Source organism: Fusarium graminearum, chromosome 2, assembly GCF_000240135.3.
Source record: "Fusarium graminearum PH-1 chromosome 2, whole genome shotgun sequence".
In the NCBI taxonomy this organism is placed as follows: Eukaryota; Fungi; Ascomycota; class Sordariomycetes; order Hypocreales; family Nectriaceae; genus Fusarium; species Fusarium graminearum.
The window spans coordinates 4,564,542-4,583,577 of record NC_026475.1 but is presented as its reverse complement, the minus strand read 5'-3'; the positions used below and the strand labels follow the sequence as shown (position 1 = coordinate 4,583,577).

The following is a 19,036-nucleotide window of genomic DNA, read 5'->3' as shown; positions in this document are numbered from 1 at the left end:
TTAAAATTCTAATGTTGATATTACAAGCAAGCCAGGGCTCTTTCAGCATTGTAGCTTGAGTTGCAAGCGCTTTGATGGAGTGTCGGGCAATCTGCAGATGTGATGGTTGTATTATAGAATGGCCCATTCCTCGATCAGACCGCAAGGATTGATTCGTTGAGAGATGTGATTACAGCAAGATTGGCACCCTTGCTTGCATGTACTGCCCGAGCAACAAGACCTCGGTGAAGGTTAGCGTCAGACGAAGGTAGGCTTCCTTTCAGCCAAAGGTTTGTAATTTCATCTCGCTCAGGAAGGTACGCCACGCAACACGCAGCAAGAATCTGTGAATGCTCCGAAGGAACTGGATCAAGGACCATGATGGGCTCATTGTTGTCTTGTCCAAGCACGAGTGCTGCAACACCTCCAGAGACCGTATCGACACAATCAATGCCAGCATCAGCAAGAGCAGCTGCTGCAACGGTAATACAACCGCTCAAAACGTTCATCATGTCCCACTCCTCACTTCCCTGCTCGACAGCTACCTCCCTGGCCTGGTCCCCTTCAATGACGGTGACAATAACATCCACACCACTCTTGGGCCATCGGTCTGCAATAATGGCACCGCGAAGAGCGGCCTCTAGATGTGAGCTCAAGTCACGCTCGCTTGAATCGCGGAGGTAGCCCCGCCTTTGACGTGTCGCGAAAGGTGCATATTTGACATGTGTGGAAAGGACCATGTGAGGAGAGAAGGGCGCTGATCGGGGCAGAGACCTGGGCCCGTGAACGGTACATGTAAGTTTCATTCCCTTGCTACCGGAAGCATCTTGCGATTCAATCTCAAGATATGCCGAGCCAGAAGCAGACGGGGTAACACCAGTTTTGAGATCTAGTCAAATATTAGCCATCTTATTCATGACTGATTTGTACAGTGAGTTTGAAGACAAGATGGGTCAACTTACATTGCGCTCTGATACCATTCGCCGCGCGGGTACGTCTCGGGACGATTGATTCATCAGCCTCGAAAACAGGAGGTACGGTATTGCCTCCTGGGCCGTTAATACGTCGTCGGTCAGTCATTTTGAGAATCAGCTCTTTCTATATCGCCTTTCATTAACCTGGAGAGCATGGATTTTAACTGAAGTGGATAGGAATTTGCTAATGCAACAAACGGGGCGCTACTATGATTAGTCATCATCGACTCCATCCTCTCTACTTCAAATTTTCGTGAACCTGCATTCAAGCTCAGAAACTCTTTCTTCTTCATCACCTTCGAGGATTTGCCTTCATTCCTACAAGCAGCTTCAAGCAAGCAAAACGACTGCAATTCTGTTGATTTTGATCTTGTTTGTCGCTGCTTCGTCTGGAAATATTGGCTAGTCTTCGGGTGATGCTGTTTCTATCAGGTACGTTTTTGCGCAGCAACGTTCTTTCCCTGCAATGATGATCCTTCACACCACTGTTCCCGCGACATCCTGAGCGATTGAACACATGCACTACCATCTGAGCCTTGCCCATTCTTCTTCTTTCTCAAACTCGCTCGCTTTGGCGCATGGACTTGCGCTAACATCTCAAAAGAAACAGAAATATTTGCTATTCAAGAATATCGAAATTGCGGATATCCACACCAGGACCAGGTTAGTAAAATTTTTGCAAATTTCCCCTCCGATGTCGATGATGAGAAAACTTTTCATTCAGTTCTGCTACTGAACCATTGTGATGACTCCTTTATACCATACCAAGATCTCTGATATACATCTTTACCTTTCACTTTATTCCATTTCATGCTAGACTTGAACAAAGCTAACCATGAAATCAGAACAGACTAAATCTTGATGCCAACACAGTTTATCGCGAAAACAATCCATGTGTTTTTGGTAAGTGCACCGCGAAGCTGCAAGGTCAAAGGAGTTGCTTTGCATGATGAAACAAGTTATATCCATTCAACGACTTCATCAAGACCAAGTCACCCTCCCACACCTTAGACTCCTTGTGGGTTGATGATGGGTTGTGGAGTTGCCCATTAAGCGTTATGAAGACTCCAGTGCCAGGGCCACCGGTAGCTCGTTTTGGGTTACCAGTGTTCAAGGCCGGTCGAGATGACTGAGTAAAATCGGCTTTTCTGAACTATAGCATACTCCTTTGCATCGTGTATAATCTTCGTCCGTTTATAGCCTCGACTTTGAACAGTGGCTAACGGATACAGATTTACGAGTGTAGATCTCGGATCATCTGAAAATTGAAGGTAAAGTAAGGCGATGTGAATGTTTAGTTCTACCTTGAATAATAAATATAATTTTTTTGCTATGCACCTAAAAGTTTGAATCCTATGTGACATGCTTTTTCTCCATCATTCACGTATTCGTCCATGATTCACTGAAAAATCTGAGACCAACCCGTGTTCGCTTGTCTCCGATCCTCCTGGCGCAGGAGATAAGATTTCTGATGCCAGGAACTCTTCAGAGTACCAGAAAAATTGGCCGCTGGAAGCACAAGAGACAAAATTATTAGATCAGCTTATGCTACTTAGACTATGCCCTTTAGGCTATTTATTTTGTGTACCAAGACTTGAGAGGTCAACTTTTCTGCTACCCACTGGGAGCTATCTGTCGTTCGTATTTAATCTGACGATGGTATGTAGTGGTTCCTATTCTTAGACCCTTCAAAGTGTGGATCGTGTTGCTTCTCGAAAAGGCCAAGTCTGGAACAAGCCGATCACAAGAGACCAATCAAAAGTGACCGGCCACCCCTTGCCTTGATGAGGGTAACTGAACACATGCATTTCAGCGCTCAACTCGCCCTGGCACATTAGATTTCGTATCCCATCCTCCAAGTCATCTTGGTCGGCGTCGGAGCCACCTTGCCCTTGAGCATCCAATTATCGCGACGACCTCTACGAAGAAAAATCAGAACCGAGAACCACTCGAACGCTCCTTTTCGAACCGACAACACACAATCACGTTCTTGACTGGCAGAGGAACGTTTGACACCTACCATCTAGCCCACCTTCGACACCGTATACCATCTCCTATCGACACCGAATTGCATTCTGCTCAGTGATTTTTGCGTCCGACCTCATCGCACAGCGGATAATTTGCCCGGGTATCTGGAATCCAGGCTTGAATTTGGGCACAATACATAAACGAGCCGTGGAGCGCCTCCACGCTGAAGTTGTCAATGCCCTCCTATGACTTGCCAGGTTCCAATTCGAAGATGAACTCCCGGCACCACGCTGCCGCCTTTTCGAATGGCTACCCACGCGGCAACACATTTGACATCTCGCCGCACAAGTATGTCCAAACCAGCACTGTTGTCGGAAACCAATATGATCTTTGTCGCAAACATTCATGATGAACAATGATGCTGACACAACCTCTTCACCAGATTCCAGCCTCGTACCTACACACCTGCCCAACGACGTCGCAACAAACTGTTAACTCGCCTGGGTATTTGCGCAGTAATCCTGTTTCTCTTCAGCCTTTGGCTCTGGCCTTCCAGCTCCGTGGCCTCATTGGTTTCTTTTGGGCTTCTTTCTTCGAGTGGCACCCCCGAGCTCGAGACGGTTCGATACTACGATTTGACTAATGTTCAGGGTACCGCTCGTGGCTGGGAGCGTGAAGAACGTATTCTCCTATGTGTGCCGCTTCGTGATGCCGAAGCGCATCTGGAGATGTTCTTTTCCCACATGCGCAACCTGACATACCCACACCACCTGATTGATCTCGCATTCCTCGTTTCAGATTCGAAGGACAATACTCTCAAGGTCCTCTCCGACAGTCTGGAGGCTATCCAAGCCGACGAGGACCCTAAGCAGCCTTATGGCGAGATCTCCATCATCGAGAAGGACTTTGGTCAGAAGGTCAACCAGGATGTCGAAAGCCGGCACGGATTCGCCGCTCAGGCTAGTCGCCGAAAGCTGATGGCGCAGGCTCGAAACTGGCTTCTGAGTGCGGCCCTACGACCCTATCATTCATGGGTTTACTGGCGCGACGTCGACGTAGAGACCGCGCCGTTCACCATTTTGGAAGACCTTATGCGCCATAACAAGGATGTTATCGTCCCAAGTAAGTTTAGAACCAATATGTACTGCAGATTGGGCTCGAAATACTGACTGGTAATCAGACGTTTGGCGACCCTTGCCTGACTGGCTTGGTGGTGAACAGCCTTATGACTTGAACTCTTGGCAAGAGTCCGAAACGGCTCTAGCTCTCGCTGATACTCTTGATGAAGATGCAGTAATCGTCGAGGGATATGCTGAGTATGCCACATGGCGACCTCATTTGGCCTATCTTCGTGATCCATTTGGCGACCCTGATATGGAGATGGAAATTGATGGCGTTGGTGGTGTCAGCATTTTGGCCAAGGCCAAGGTTTTCCGATCCGGAGTTCACTTCCCAGCTTTCAGTTTCGAGAAGCATGCAGAGACAGAAGGTTTCGGCAAGGTAGGCATTTGTCCATGTGGCATGCTTTTGGTTCACGGCTAACACAATTTGAATAGATGTCCAAGAGAATGGGGTACTCGGTTATTGGTCTACCCCATTATGTCATCTGGCATTTGTATGAGCCTAGTGTGGATGATATCCGTCATATGGAGGTTCGTGTCTTTCAGATTCAAGGTTCAGTTCTACATACTGACTTTAGGTACAGGAAATGGAGAAAGAGCGACTTGCCCGCGAGCAACAAGAAGCGGATAAGAAGAAGAACCAGCAAAAGATCAAAGAAGAATACACTGATACTAGAAATGAGTGGGAGAAGGACAAGCAAGAGATGCAAAACTTGGCAGCTCAACCAAAGCCTGTCGTCAATAATGCACCCGTGGTCCCGCCTCCCAAAGAGCAGCCTGCCCAACAGGTCAACAACGTTCCTGGTAATGCAGCACAGGGCGAAAACAAGCCACAAGCGGTTAAGCAGGAGGCTATGCAGGTCGAAGAAGTCGCAAAGGATGTGCCCAAGGCCGCCTAAAAGGCTGATAATGCGGCTGCTTGGGTTTTACTTGCTGTATAATAGACTGGATGTCACTGGGGTCTTTAACCGCTGGAGCGGATGATGATCAATAGCTACAGTTGAAGATGTAGCCAACAATAGCCTCTTTTATTGGCATGTAGCTGGCGTTTGGTGGGTTGGGAAAGGGGGCTGTTTTTATCGACAATAGAATGAAGAAATCTTTCTTCCATCACAGGCTTTGGTATGATCGATTGCAAGGTCAGATGAACACGTGGTAACAATGGGAATTTGTGTATATATATCCCAGTGAACATGTTGTATTTACTTCGCTGGAACTTCAATTATCTCTCACATTAAACCAATGAAGTCTGCAATAAGTCCGGACAGGTATTGAAGTTAATCTGCCAGTTACCGAAGGCCCTCGAGCTTAAAAGATTAGCGATTTTGTGAGGCACTGGCTCGCCTAGCTAGCCGGGCGCACTGGTAAACAGAACTCTGGTACTGCACTATAGCCTTAGCGAGCAAAACCACGAGTCGATTATTAAATCGCTGTTCTTCATATTGTTTCATTTGTTATGATCAAATCATCAAATACGGTTATCTTTTAAGTTGGGTTGTTCGTTCAGGGGTGCCGTTGAATGGATCATGATAGCCCCGCTGACCAATCATTGCAGGTATTGGACGACACCTGGAGGACAGCACGTAGCTTCGGGGGATGGATCTTTGGTCGGGAAGTGGTACCTTACCTAGCCGTCCGCTACGTAGCGACTTCATCCATCATCCAACCTCACAACTTCTTGCAGGTAAATTCCTAGCGATTGCTGGATATTTTCGGCCGAGAACTGGCCTTGTCTTTTGACAAACTCTTTTTTTCCTCCTTTTTCACCCAGCAGACCATCAGCCATTGCTTTTGTACCAATATTCAGACCTCCCTATCCGCCCTCGAGTCTGAACGAGCCGAACGGTCGCAAACCAACAACGATCTCGAGCTTACGATACAATGAGTCGCGATGAACAACCGCCATTGAATATGGAGAGTCCTAGGCCATCCGGAGTCTCGAGTTTCGAGAACCGTGCGCTCCCTGCGCGCATGCAATACCGAAGTCGACCTGTCTCTGTCGCAGTTGACCCCTTGTCTTTGGTCATATCGGAGTGCATCTCTATAACGTCTGCTATTCAGAAGCATGCGCGCTCACCCCATTCATCTGTTTCAGCCATTCTTGGTGGAAGTCCCAATCCTCTTCAGTTAGGACCCCCGAGCCCTTCACCCCACGAGCGAAGTAAAAGCCCGGTGGGTAGCATCAGCGGCGATGGCTCTCATGATGGTCTTACCAACCGTTGGGGATTACGTGGGCAAAGGGGGAAAAGCATGCAAGACAACCCCATGATTGCTGGCTTCGGTAAATTGAGGCATGAACTTGCCGGTGTGAAAGGTATGGCAGACCAATTCGTTCGGCGTCTTCTCAATGTGTCTATCATGGCAGCTGACTTTTTTTGCTTCTAGATATTCGATCTTTTGACGCCCCCACGATCTTGGCTCCCTTTCTTCACGTCATCCAGACCAAGGGCACCGCGGCCCCGATTACAATCCTTGCTCTGGGCGCCTTGAGAAAGTTTTTGGCTTACGGTTTCATCTCTCCTGAGTCGCCGCGATTCGCATTGGCTATGCAGTCCCTCTCAGTTGCTGTAACGCATTGTCAATTCGATATCAGTGACTCGGGCCAGGTCGAGGTTGTCCTTCTGATGATTCTTAACCTGATGGAAGACATGATGTCCGGGCCTGGAGGAGATATTCTGAGTGACGAGAGTGTTTGCGACATGATGGGCCGCGGCCTTGCTATATGCTCGCAGCCACGATTCTCTCCTGTTTTGCGCCGCACTGCCGAAGCTTCCCTGGTAAAGATGTGTCAGATTATATTCGAGGACGTCAAGCATCTTGAGGCCGAGGCTGGTGAAGATGGCGAGACTCTTGACCAACAGGGTGACGATGACCTGGACACTGTCAGGATGGAAAATCCTGCCCCCGAAGCAGGTGGGCTATCAACGGAACGGATGAGTCTGGAGGTACCTGGCACATCTACACCAGACCCTGAGCGAATCAGTAGAGATACTGTAGCCACCACAGAAACAACCCCGGCCACTGTAAGCGACCCGGCCGAGGAGACAGAGTCCCTCGACCTCAGGCCTTACTCTTTGCCTTCTGTTCGTGAGCTATTACGGGTGCTGGTAAACTTTTTGGACCCTCAAGATCGAACGCACACGGACACAATGAGAATCATGGCATTGCGGATCATACATGTTGCTCTCGAGGTCGCGGGCCCTTTTATTTCTCGACATCCAGCTTTGGCAGGCATAGCAGAGGACCGCTTGTGTTGCTATTTGTTCCAGTTGGTGAGATCGGATAACATGGCTCTCCTTGAAGAGTCTCTTGTTGTTGCTGGGACGCTCTTGGCAACTTGTCGTGGAGTGCTTAAGCTTCAACAGGAATTGTTCCTGTCATATCTGGTCGCTTGTCTGCATCCCAAAGTCGAAATACCTCGCGAGCCTGGAATTGATCCTTCTCTCTATGCTGGTATTCCGCAAACTCCTAAACTGGTAAAGCCTTCGCAATCGTCGCAGCCTAGCAGCGGACGATCGACTCCAGTGCCGGTTAAGGATCGTCAAAAGCTTGGTATGGAGGGAGGTGCTCGGAAACCAGATGCCCGCCAGGCCATGGTGGAAAGCATTGGAGTCTTGTCGCGAATGCCAACATTTATGGCTGAGCTCTTCATCAACTATGATTGTGATGCCGATCGGGCTGATCTTTGTGAAGATATGATTGGTCTACTTTCCAGGAACGCACTTCCCGACTCTGCAACGTGGAGCACTACAAGCGTACCACCACTCTGCCTTGATGCGCTACTTCGGTATATTCAGTTCATTGATGAGCGACTTGAAGAGGAACCTGTGATTGAAGACTTTCCAGACCCGGCGACCTTGAGAGATCAACGACGCAAGAAGAAGATTATCATCAAGGGTGCAAGCAAGTTCAACGAAAAGCCCAAGGCAGGCCTGGGATACCTAGAAGCGCAGGGCATCATCAAGGATGCATCGGACCCTGTGGCGGTTGCTAACTTTCTCAAGGGCACCTCTCGTGTCAATAAGAAAGTTCTTGGTGACTTCATCTCTAAGAGAGGTAATGAAGCAATTCTCGAGGCTTTCTTGAATCTTTTTGACTTCTCTGGGAAGCGAGTAGATGAGGCTTTGCGTCAATTCTTAGAATCCTTCCGATTGCCCGGAGAGGCGCCTTTGATCGCCACAATCGTGGAATCTTTCTCCGAAAAGTTTTGTTCTGCTGATATAACTGGCGAAGTTGCAGACAAGGATGCGGTGTACATCTTGACCTACGCCATCATCCTGTTGAACACTGACCAGCACAACCCTAACTTGGAGACGAAAAAACGCATGACGTTGGAGCAATTCGCCAGGAACCTGAGGGGAACCAACAATGGCAAGGACTTTGCACCTGAGTATCTGCAAACAATCTACCAGTCGATCAAATCGAACGAAATCATTCTTCCTGACGAACACGACAACAAGCATGCTTTCGATTATGCCTGGAGAGAACTTCTTCTCAAGACCGAGTCAGCTGGTAATCTTGTCATTTGCAATACCAACATTTATGATGCCGACATGTTTGCGACAACGTGGAAACCCATCGTTTCCACGTTGTCTTATGTGTTCATGTCCGCCACCGACGACGCCGTGTTTGCTCGAATTGTCACGGGCTTTCATGAATGCGCTCGTATTGCTACAAAATACAAGAACACAGAGGCACTTGACCAGATTGTTTTCTGTCTCAGTCATATGTCGACTTTGGCAGCTGATTCGCAATTCAACACCTCTCTGAACACCGAAGTCCAAGCTGGTGATGGCAGTGTCATGGTCAGTGAGCTTGCTGTTAAGCTCGGACGAGACTTGAGGGCCCAGCTAGCGACGCTTGTGCTCTTCCGTGTCGTCACTGGCAGTGAAGAACTCATCCATAGGAGCTGGAAATATGTATGTGCTCTTGTCCTATCACCTGATGTCCTGCTAACAAAGACAGATGATTCGCATATGGCTCAACCTTTTTAATAACTCGCTCATATCATCTTTCTCCCCCAGCAATCTGCCAAGTTTGCCATTGCCGTCCATCCCCCTTCAGACTCCATCACAAGTCATTGACCGAGGAGCACGAAACGCAGACACCGGCTTCTTTTCAGCATTTACATCATACATCTCCAGTTATGCTGCGGATGACCCCCCTGAACCATCTGACGAGGAACTAGAGAGCACACTTTGCACTATTGATTGCATCAAGCAATGCAATATGACTGCCGTGTTCGAAAACATCGCGTGAGTCGTCCCCTGTGCTTTTACAATACCGAAAACTGACCTCTTGCAAGGAATTTGAACCCATCTGTAGCCAAGCTCATTGTTGAAACACTTGTTGATCAATTGCCTGAAGACTCAGCCACAACTGTCATCAGTGTCAAGCATGAGAGTATGCCAGCACCTCCCACAAATGGCCACACGAGATCACCAGGACACATAGAGTACGATCCGACTGTGGCATATATTCTCGAGTTCTGTACACTGTTGGCATCACGAGATGCCGAGTCAATCGAAAGCATGGGCAAAATAGTATTTGACACGCTCCAAGGCGTCCTTCGTGATCCAGCACGATACCATGCTGTCACAGTTTCTCGAGCATCATTTTACTCTCTGAAGCTGCTCAATATCGGCTATGTAAGTCTGGCGACAACTCAATTTCAGTGCAATGCTAATCCCGTTCAGGATCATGACTTCGTCAACGTTCCCTTTTTGCTCCACACGATTTCAACTCTGCCACAAGAGGCGTTGGGCAAGAACTCGGATTTGGTTCTGCAGGGCCTCTCGCTCTGCATTGAAGAATCGGGCCCCTTGAGGCGCGAGATGATGACGTCCCCTGACTTTTGGGTTATCCTGCGAACCCTGGCTCAGCGCTCTGAGGCCGCAGCATTGGTGTTTGAAATCTTGGAAAAGGGAACCACTGGAACGCCCCCAGCCATCATGGCTGATAATTACGAGGCGGCGATTTCGCTCTTGAATGATTTTGCTTCTGCTGCTAGCCCACGGCAACCTAAGATGCAGCCCAGAAGCCCCCGATCGCCGAGAGTCAATCCTCCTAAACAGGACAAGAAGCTGTAAGCACCAGAGACCACCTTATCTGTGGCCAGTTTAGCTAACTCTTGTTCGTAGCAACGCCGAGGCGGTTAACAGAGGTTCGAAGGCAGTTAACATGCTTTACAACATGACAGACAGGATTCCCCACCTTATGCAACAGTCTCAGCTTGAAAGCAGCGAAGGTTTGTCAATCCCGTGAACTACTATCGTGTTTCTATTTCTGACCATGCTATAGCTTGGTCTGCATACTGGTTGCCCATCTTCCAGGCGTTGACGACGCAATGCGCAAACCCCTGCAGGGATGTGCGACAGCTTGCCTTTTCCGCTCTCCAACGGTCGCTTCTATCACCAGAATTGACCTGTAGTGACCCCAAAGAGTGGACCGCCATTTTCGGAAAGGTGCTCTTCCCCCTGATAACCCAGCTCCTCAAGCCCGAAGTGTTCCTATCGGACCGAGATGGAATGAGTGAGATGAGAGTGCAGTCTGCCTCTCTCCTTTGCAAGGTATTCCTTCAGTATATGGTACTGCTATCTGAGTGGGATGGCATGCTGGATCTCTGGATCAAGATCATTGAAATCATGGATCGTCTTATGAACAGTGGCCAAGGTGATAGTCTCGTGAGTTATTCAGCAAAAAGTCATAATTGAGCTAGTACTGACCAATTATAGGAGGAGGCGGTTCGTGAGAATCTCAAGAACGTGCTCTTGTTCATGTCCAGCAGCGGATATCTTGTTTCACCGCACAAAGACCCCTCAAAGGAGAAGCTTTGGTCGGAAACTTGGAAGCGCATAGATCGCTTCTTGCCTGAGCTCCGTGGAGAGCTCGCACTAGACGAGCCTCCGAGCAAGGAAAATACAAATGAGCTGACTGTTGGCGCGCCAGCACAACCCCAGGACGCAGGCGAAGAGATTATGGAGAAGGAGGTTAAGAGTGCAGAAACCACGTCAACAGATGATTCAGATTAGGAGAACGAGGCAAGCAAATAGTAGACTTTGGCCTAATAGAAGGAGTATGAAGGAATGGAAGGTCAACACCAAGACCATATTATCACCATTTCTTGCCTAAAGGCGTATGAATTAGGATTTATTGTGCATTTGATTGCCACGTCGACGTAGTCTTCGTACGAAATGGTTAATAGAATTATCATGTTTTATCATTTTTGCCGAAGTGATGAATAAAAGAATGTTTGTCTGGCAGCATATTGAATCTTGGTCCAATTTGAGGGCCCATGATCGACTGGACATCTGAGCTAGCTGTAGTCGTAAGCATGTGACCAAGCGACGTCATTTGAGATGTGGGGGATATTTGGGGGCAACTCAAGATATACCTTCACCTAATAAGTAAGTAACACGACGATAGGGGACTTTGAGTAACACTCCGAGCATCGGTCCCTGGAGTCTAGATCCCGATCTGTTTGGTTATTGAATCCATTTACTACGCGCTCTGTACCTAGGTGCTTCCCGGACCCAAATTCCCAATTCTACAACAATTAAAGCCTTTGGCCTATTGGGCCCCAACGAACGTCCCTTTTCTTTTATATGTGCAAAAGCATCCTCTAGCCATTATCCACTGCCTGAGGTCTTGGGATGTCACGCGGTTGTTATAATGTCTGAATACGGTATACCGGACGCGCTCAGCTCAGGAACCGAAATAAACACATTACCAACCACCGACGACGCGAGCGATGATGCGCCTGTGTTTCCTTCACTACAAAACAATGGAGCTACAAGCCCACTATCTTCCGAAGCCGCTGGCGGTCCTACGATTGAAGAAGACGACAACGACGACGAGCCAGCGGTAGCGAAACCGTTTGTCCGAACGACAAGCCCTGACCCGTCAACCAGGGCTATTCCTGACACATTTGACGATCGTGTTCCCGATCGGTTGATTTACAAGATGCATAAGTTCAGCCTGTACGAGACGGCCAGTCGATATTATATCGTCGGTGTAGACGTCAGCGAGAAGCGGTACCGGATCCTCAAGATTGACCGCACCACCGAAGGTGCAGAGCTCAATGTCACAGACGACAAGATTGTTTATAGTCTCAAAGAGATGAACCAACTGCTGGATACCATAGACGACGGCAACCGAGGCACAGGCGGAATCAAGCTTCGCTGCACCACATGGGGTTTGCTAGGATTTATCAAATTCACTGGACCTTACTACATGCTACTCATCACCAAGAAAAGCACTGTCGCGATGGTGGGAGGTCACTATATATATCAGATTGAAGGGACTGAGCTGGTTCCTCTTACGCCATCCAAATTCAAACCCGACGCTCGCAATACGGAGGAGCAGCGGTTTCTCGGTATCTTGAACAACCTTGACTTGACTCGCTCTTTCTACTATAGTTATTCTTATGATGTTACGCGCACGCTGCAACACAATGTCATCCGGGAACGCGAGGCTTTAGCCAAGGGTATGCTTCCACCAGACGACGATGACTTCAACTCCATGTTTGTGTGGAATGACTACTTGCTACAGCCCGCCGTTTCTGCTCTACGAGATCCATATGACTGGTGTCGTCCTATTATTCATGGTTATATTGACCAAGCAGGTGAGTCTTGCTAGCAATATCCGAACTTTTATATGAGCGAGCAGTTCTGATAACCAGTAGCTCTCTCGATATATGGACGTACTGCGCACATCACGGTTATTGCAAGGCGGTCCCGCTACTTTGCCGGTGCCCGTTTTTTGAAGAGAGGAGCTAACGATCTTGTACGCTTTTTTTCGTCTCCCCGATTGAAATCTATTCACAGGCCTTTGCTCTAACAGCTTCTAGGGTTATGTTGCCAATGATGTTGAGACCGAACAGATCGTTGCTGAATCTCTAACGACATCATTCCACGCACCTGGGCCTGAACTATACTGCAGTCCGCAATATACTTCGTATGTTCAACATCGAGGAAGTATTCCACTTTACTGGACCCAAGACAGCACTGGTGTTACGCCAAAACCCCCAATAGAGCTCAATTTAGTTGATCCTTTTTACGGAGCAGCTGCACTACATTTCGATAACCTGTTTGAGCGATATGGAGCACCAATTTATGTCGTCAATTTGATCAAGTCCAAGGAACGCACACCCCGCGAATCGAAGTTGTTAGAGGAGTACACACATGCGATCAACTACCTCAATCAATTCTTGCCGGAAGACAAGAAGATAATTCACAAAGCTTGGGATATGAGTCGTGCCTCAAAAGTGCGCGGAGGGGATGTCATAGGCAACCTCGAACTTATTGCAGAATCAGTCCTCACTACTACCGGTTTCTTCCAGAATGGCGACGGTTTAACGAGCCCCATGACAGCGCAGAACGGAGTGGCCAGAACGAACTGTATTGATTGCTTGGATCGCACCAACGCAGCACAGTTTGTCATCGGGAAGAGGGCACTTGGTCACCAGCTTCACGCTCTTGGTATACTGGAGGACACATCAGTCGATTACGACACAGATGCGGTCAACCTGTTCACCCACATGTGGCACGACCATGGCGACACCATAGCCGTCCAGTACGGTGGCTCACAGCTAGTCAACACTATGGAAACATATCGCAAGATCAACCAATGGACCAGTCATTCACGAGATATGATTGAAAGCTTCAAGCGGTACTACAACAATTCTTTTCTCGACAGTCAGCGCCAAGAGGCATACAACTTGTTTCTCGGCAATTACATCTTTGTTCAAGGCCAACCGATGTTATGGGACTTGGCCACTGATTACTACCTGCACCATGCCGATCCGCGAGACTGGTCCGCCAGAATGAAACATGACTACATCAATTGGTACGTTCCGGCTCACTTGCAGGAACGAACTGTACCGCCATATGTACCAAGCAAGGATATTGCGCGCGCTCACTCGGTCGAATTCTTTGACGATTATTGGCTCGAGTACTACAGGCCTTCCACCCTCTCTTCCTTTCCCAAGATGTTTGCCTACAAGATGAACTCGACTATTAAATACATCCCCCTAAAGTCGACTCAAGATGGCCGCTACGACCTAAGCCCTTTCAGAGTCCGCACGGACAACGATGTCGAACATAGCGAGAGGAAGAAAGCTAAGAAAGACGCTTCTTCGCGTGAACATGCGTCGGCCCTGGCGCGAGGCGCAACAACGGGAGTAAACGGGGCATCAGACACAGTTTCTGGCATGTCACCAGCGAAAGGTATCTCTCTCCAACGCTGGTTGCAACCCACACAAGATAAGAACAGCTCCCTGCGATCAGATGCAAACCAGCCGTTGAAGTCGTCCGACCACGATCCTAATGCGAAACCGACCGCACTGGAAAAGTCCAAGGCCGCACAATGGACCTTTACCAAAGCCGTACACGATTCTTTGAATCCATCTGTTGCGGAACAAGAGTCTGAAGATTATGAACGATATATCAAACATCCCCAAAACCTTCCTCTTGTTATTTCAAGTGATACGCCTGTCGACGTGGACGCATCCGAATATCAAGAGTATTTAAGTGGTGGCTGGCAGGATGAGGGCTTGATGGTGAAGGGCACAGAAGAAGAGATTGATGTCTATGCCGAACTACTCAAGGTCGGGGAGAACCCCTTAACAGTTACCGAGGAGGACGGTCCCAAGAAACGATACAAAGCCTATAGGAAATGGCTGCGTGGAAAGTCTTTCTTCAAGCAGCAACCACTTGACTAAGCCTCAGTGGCGAAAGATCTGGTCTTCAAGCCGAGGCGGTGGAAAATAGTCTTGCTAGTTTTGGTTCTTTTTCCAACGCTTCATCGAGATCTGATGGCCGCTTGGAGGCATCCTCGGTCCAGAGTGCCTCCAAGGCTTTGGCCTTGCTTTCCAGTTCTTGAGACAGAGCTTGGAGATCCTCTTTCTGGACTTGAGACATGTCGTCTTCAATCTCTTCCAGGGTGTTGAGCCAGCACAATGACAAGATCCGAATAACGTTTTCCATGTGCTCAGGCTCTCGGATCCGAGGCCACGCATTGCCGATTATTGCGCCAATCAGCTGTGTTGTTGCCAAAAGAGTTGGAGGATACGAGACTGCAAAAGGATCTGTCATAATGGACAACGACATTGAGAGAAGCGGCTGGTGCAGTTGAGTTAGCGATTTGAAGATCTTTGCGAGAATACATAGAACATACCGAAAGGTGTTTAATTGAGTAGATACCCATGCAATTAACCACCGCTGCAGTTTTCTGCATGAGAACCTGTATTATACGTGTGTACTGAGACGCATGATGATAACCAGCAAATACACCATCTCGAAGGATCTTGTCAAAAAACCTACGACGTTCAGGGTTTTCTGGACTTCCAGTGCACTCTGCCAGCTTAATGAGCACGTCGTAAGCCGGGCCAAGGATGGTTATAGATTCATCCTCCGGGGTAACACTGGGAAGGTAGAGTACGAGGGGGAACGTAACGTCTGCAAAGACACGCCCTATGCCCCGGCCTTGCAGTATTTGCACTGGGCATTTTTCTACAAAGACAGTCAATGATCTCAGGCCTTTTGCTTTGATTTCGATCGACTCGTCCTCCACAAGCGCCAACAGAACTGGCATGAACAAAGGCCAATGTTCTTTAATAATTGGTGCCTACAAGAAGTAAGATTAGTGTTCAAAGACTGGCAGAGATAAAGTGACTGACGGTAGATGTGTTGATCGCCCATTGTATCGTGGCCTCTGCCCATGGAGCTTTGCTTCTCCATGATTGCACTTCTGAAAATGCCCGTGACCGATCGTCTACTGTGGCATACTGGGAAGGTCGTCCCGAAGCTGTGATTCTTGACGAAGATTTTGTAAACAGTGGCTTCAAAGTGTTCTGGAGGATGTCGCTAGCGATGAACCCTGGTAGTCTCTCAGCTGAAATCTGTTGAGCCAAAACCTGAGAGGCTACCGATGCAGCGACACTAGTTGTCCATGGATCTTTGGGATCCGTAACAACCGTCAACTTGATCAGAAGATCCTTGTCCAAAGCCAGCGAGTGGGTGGAAGATGCAATAGCGATGCCAGCAACAGCTGCTTCTATAATAAGATCCGACTCTTCTGCTCAGTGTTAGTCATGCGTAAAATAGTTGCTATCTAGGATGGTGTTGTGGCCTACTTTTGCCCGTCCCTAATATGATCACTTTTCCACCAAGACTACTGACAAGGTCTCTCAGCTGGGCGTCCTCCAGATCGCTTTGCGCCTTTGAGGAGACATAAGCAACGGCCAGAAGCACGGCATCGTGGAGCTCCTAATGACTGAATGTTAGCCGCAATATATCCACTTGAGCTAGGGCAACATGCACAAGGCATGAACACGCACCTCGTCGTTGGCGGAAGTCAAAGAGGACGAGACATCCACTGCACTTGATTCAAGGCACTCCTCTAACTTATCTGAGGTACGAGATACAATTAGTTTTGTTACGTCCAGTGAAGGGGCCACTGCATACCTGAAAGCTCAGTAAGTCTTGCGAGATTTGGAGGGCTGAGAAAATCATCCAATACGCCAGGCGTAGGGATAGTCGTATTATCGGCCATTCTTGTGAACAATATCTGGGCCGGATGATGTACTTGTCAAAGGCAAGACGAAGAGGCCAATGCAGGTACAGTTACGGTTAGGTACATGAGAGGTCAATTTTACGCTGAGGCAACAGTGGAGACCCACCATATTTATCTCAGGTAGGTACAGATGTTGTACAACAGCTAAAAGACTCCCATTATTTCTGTGCTTAATCTGCTGCTTGTTATAATTCAATAAGTATGTAGGGATATAATTTTATTTGCCTTAATTCTTATGATTCATAACTTTCGAGTGGTATTTTCGCCTGAAACCTCTTCCTCATCTATAGTAAAGTGTACGCAGGCCACCATAGTATCATGTGCTTGTTGAAGCCTTCCAAATGCCCATTCATGTACTTAGACAGTTTCAATACCATTCTTATGGCGCTCGTTTGGGCTAAAACTGGAAGCATAGTGATTCTTCCTCACACATGGCCAGCCTTCGTCTGTCTATGGTATCTGGAGCTCTGTTCTTCGGCGTTGCACTTCCTCTATGGCACCTGCTGGGTCTGTTGCATCAGGATTACGGAGTTGCCATGCAATACACACGTCAAGAGCTGGCCCAGTCCATCTTCCAGGTTTCGTACCGAGTGCTTTGACGAGACCCTTGCCATCGAGTAGCTTTTTGAGTGTCGTGACTTCGTAAAGATCCAGCTTGGCGAGATGGTCGAGGAACTTCCCCCAGCCTGCTAAGAAGTCGGTTTGCTCTAAGAATATGTTAGTCCAAATCTGACTGATAAGTGCGAGAGCTCGTTGCTGACCTTTTGATCCTTCACGGCTCCATGTTGGAAGTGTTTCCAGGGCATCAACCAGCAGGGCGTTGAGGACTTGCAATTTCCAAGTATCTTTTGGGGAATCCCATTTGCGGATAGCCATACCAAAACGGTCCCGCTCGTCAATATAAGGAGCTTTGCTACAGACGGCCTCTTTCAATTCCAAAATTGCTTCTCGATGGCGATAGGACGCAGCAACAATATCTGCCAGCCTGTTTGGAGCTCTGAAGCCTTCCCGAGCGACAACAGCTACGGGTGGATAAGCGCTTGGCTTCTTGCGAAAGTTTGGGGGCTCTTCGACTATCATCCAGGGAGTCAAAGCAGCAAGGTTCCATGCATAAAAAGGGGAAGAAGCATCTTCGGAGGTAATAAGACGCCCAGCCACAGAAGTTGGGGATTGGTCCTTCAAGAGCTCGTCAAGGCAAGTGTATGCAACGCTCCACCGCGAGATCTCCGGGGTCGGGAGGTTCTTGTGTTCAGGGTCGGTGAAGATGGCGTGGAAGAGCTGCAGCTCGTCGATTAATTCAAGTGATTGATGTGGGTGGGCTCCTGCTCAAGTGTTAGTGAATCTCGTGATACCATTGCCCTCGAACTAACCTTTCAACATCTTCTCATACTCTACACCAACTCGTTCTCGGCTGATCTTGGCACGCAGTGCCTCCAAGACCTTTGGATCCGCCATGAACTTACGCGTCTCAGGTTCAATTTCGAACTGAAGTCGACTGGCGAAGCGGACGAGCCGCAAGACTCGTAGAGGGTCATCCATAAAAGTCTGGAAAGGTTCCAGAGGGGTTCTAATAATCTTGGCATCCATATCGGCAAGTCCTCCTGTAAAGTCCTCAACACGATCATCATGTAGGTTGTAAAAGAGTGCATTCACAGTCGCATCACGACGGCGCGCATCTTCTTCTGCTGTGCCAAACTCCATCTGAGGGTTGCGACTGTCCTCGGTATATGTCTCTTTTCGAAGATTGACAAAATCAAGGTCCAGTCCGAACATCTTCACCATGGCCGTCTCAAGGTGCTTTGACTTTTCTGGGTTTCGGGCAACGTTGTGCAGATTGCCAATATCTGCAGGCCCAATGCTGTGCTTGGCCATGGCATCTGGCTGCTCACAATAATCACACATGGCCTGAGCAAAGGGAACGCCAGTCATGGCGTTGATTGCTACGTCGATATCATGGCTCTGAATGTTGAGAAGCTTATCGCGCACCCAACCACCAGCCCATCGGAGGACGATGGGCTCAGAAGCCTGGCGAGAATCGTCAATAGATCTGGCTACATCGAGAAGAAGACGGCGAAGCTGTTCCTCCTTGGGAGTGAGCTGGATGATAGCAGTCGCCATAAGGTATTTCCGTCTGAGTATCCGTGAGGGTGGCGTGGTAGAGAAGGAGTTTAGGTCGGAAGCCAGTGGATATTGATCTTTCAAGAATGAGTCAATATTCCTCTTCATGGCAAACCCCGAACGACTTAGGCGCTTCAGCATGGACTGAGTGAGTGAGTGAGTGGTTGACTGCCTGTCAAGTTAGTCTGATGTAATTTTTGAGAGCTTGCAGCAGGTGGGGCAGTAGAGGGAAAAAAGACAGGCAAGATAAAAACATTTATCTATATCTTTATTTTATTTTCTCTCTCAAAGTTCTTCGCAATC

At 48.4% G+C, this 19,036-nt stretch overlaps 6 protein-coding genes across 6 annotated transcripts; 3 read left to right on the top strand and 3 right to left on the bottom strand.

The window, feature by feature from the left end:
- Positions 1-134: 134 nt before the first annotated feature.
- FGSG_04277 (uncharacterized protein) lies at positions 135-1,059 on the bottom strand (the record flags this gene model as incomplete). Its single annotated transcript, XM_011323039.1, has 2 exons — positions 135-868; positions 942-1,059. The coding sequence occupies 2 exons, from the start codon at positions 1,057-1,059 to the stop codon at positions 135-137; spliced, it is 852 nt and encodes a 283-aa protein (XP_011321341.1).
- Positions 1,060-3,192: 2,133 nt separating this feature from the next.
- Positions 3,193-4,941, top strand: FGSG_04278 (mannan polymerase II complex ANP1 subunit; the record flags this gene model as incomplete). The annotated part of the gene is made up of 5 exons (XM_011323038.1): positions 3,193-3,269; positions 3,364-4,043; positions 4,102-4,421; positions 4,478-4,573; positions 4,627-4,941. 5 exons carry the CDS (start codon positions 3,193-3,195, stop codon positions 4,939-4,941), a joined length of 1,488 nt encoding a protein of 495 aa, XP_011321340.1.
- A 982-nt stretch (positions 4,942-5,923) lies between these two features.
- On the top strand, positions 5,924-11,073 carry FGSG_04279 (uncharacterized protein; the record flags this gene model as incomplete). Its single annotated transcript, XM_011323037.1, has 8 exons — positions 5,924-6,356; positions 6,428-8,961; positions 9,008-9,297; positions 9,348-9,585; positions 9,718-10,127; positions 10,183-10,289; positions 10,343-10,725; positions 10,777-11,073. 8 exons carry the CDS (start codon positions 5,924-5,926, stop codon positions 11,071-11,073), a joined length of 4,692 nt encoding a protein of 1,563 aa, XP_011321339.1.
- A 640-nt stretch (positions 11,074-11,713) lies between these two features.
- FGSG_04280 (uncharacterized protein) lies at positions 11,714-14,762 on the top strand (the record flags this gene model as incomplete). The annotated part of the gene is made up of 3 exons (XM_011323036.1): positions 11,714-12,665; positions 12,726-12,826; positions 12,891-14,762. 3 exons carry the CDS (start codon positions 11,714-11,716, stop codon positions 14,760-14,762), a joined length of 2,925 nt encoding a protein of 974 aa, XP_011321338.1.
- Positions 14,763-15,077: 315 nt separating this feature from the next.
- FGSG_04281 (uncharacterized protein) lies at positions 15,078-16,594 on the bottom strand (the record flags this gene model as incomplete). Its single annotated transcript, XM_011323035.1, has 6 exons — positions 15,078-15,116; positions 15,218-15,667; positions 15,720-16,117; positions 16,176-16,308; positions 16,380-16,450; positions 16,507-16,594. 6 exons carry the CDS (start codon positions 16,592-16,594, stop codon positions 15,078-15,080), a joined length of 1,179 nt encoding a protein of 392 aa, XP_011321337.1.
- A 471-nt stretch (positions 16,595-17,065) lies between these two features.
- On the bottom strand, positions 17,066-18,841 carry FGSG_04282 (tRNA nucleotidyltransferase; the record flags this gene model as incomplete). The annotated part of the gene is made up of 2 exons (XM_011323034.1): positions 17,066-17,937; positions 17,986-18,841. The coding sequence occupies 2 exons, from the start codon at positions 18,839-18,841 to the stop codon at positions 17,066-17,068; spliced, it is 1,728 nt and encodes a 575-aa protein (XP_011321336.1).
- Positions 18,842-19,036: the final 195 nt, after the last annotated feature.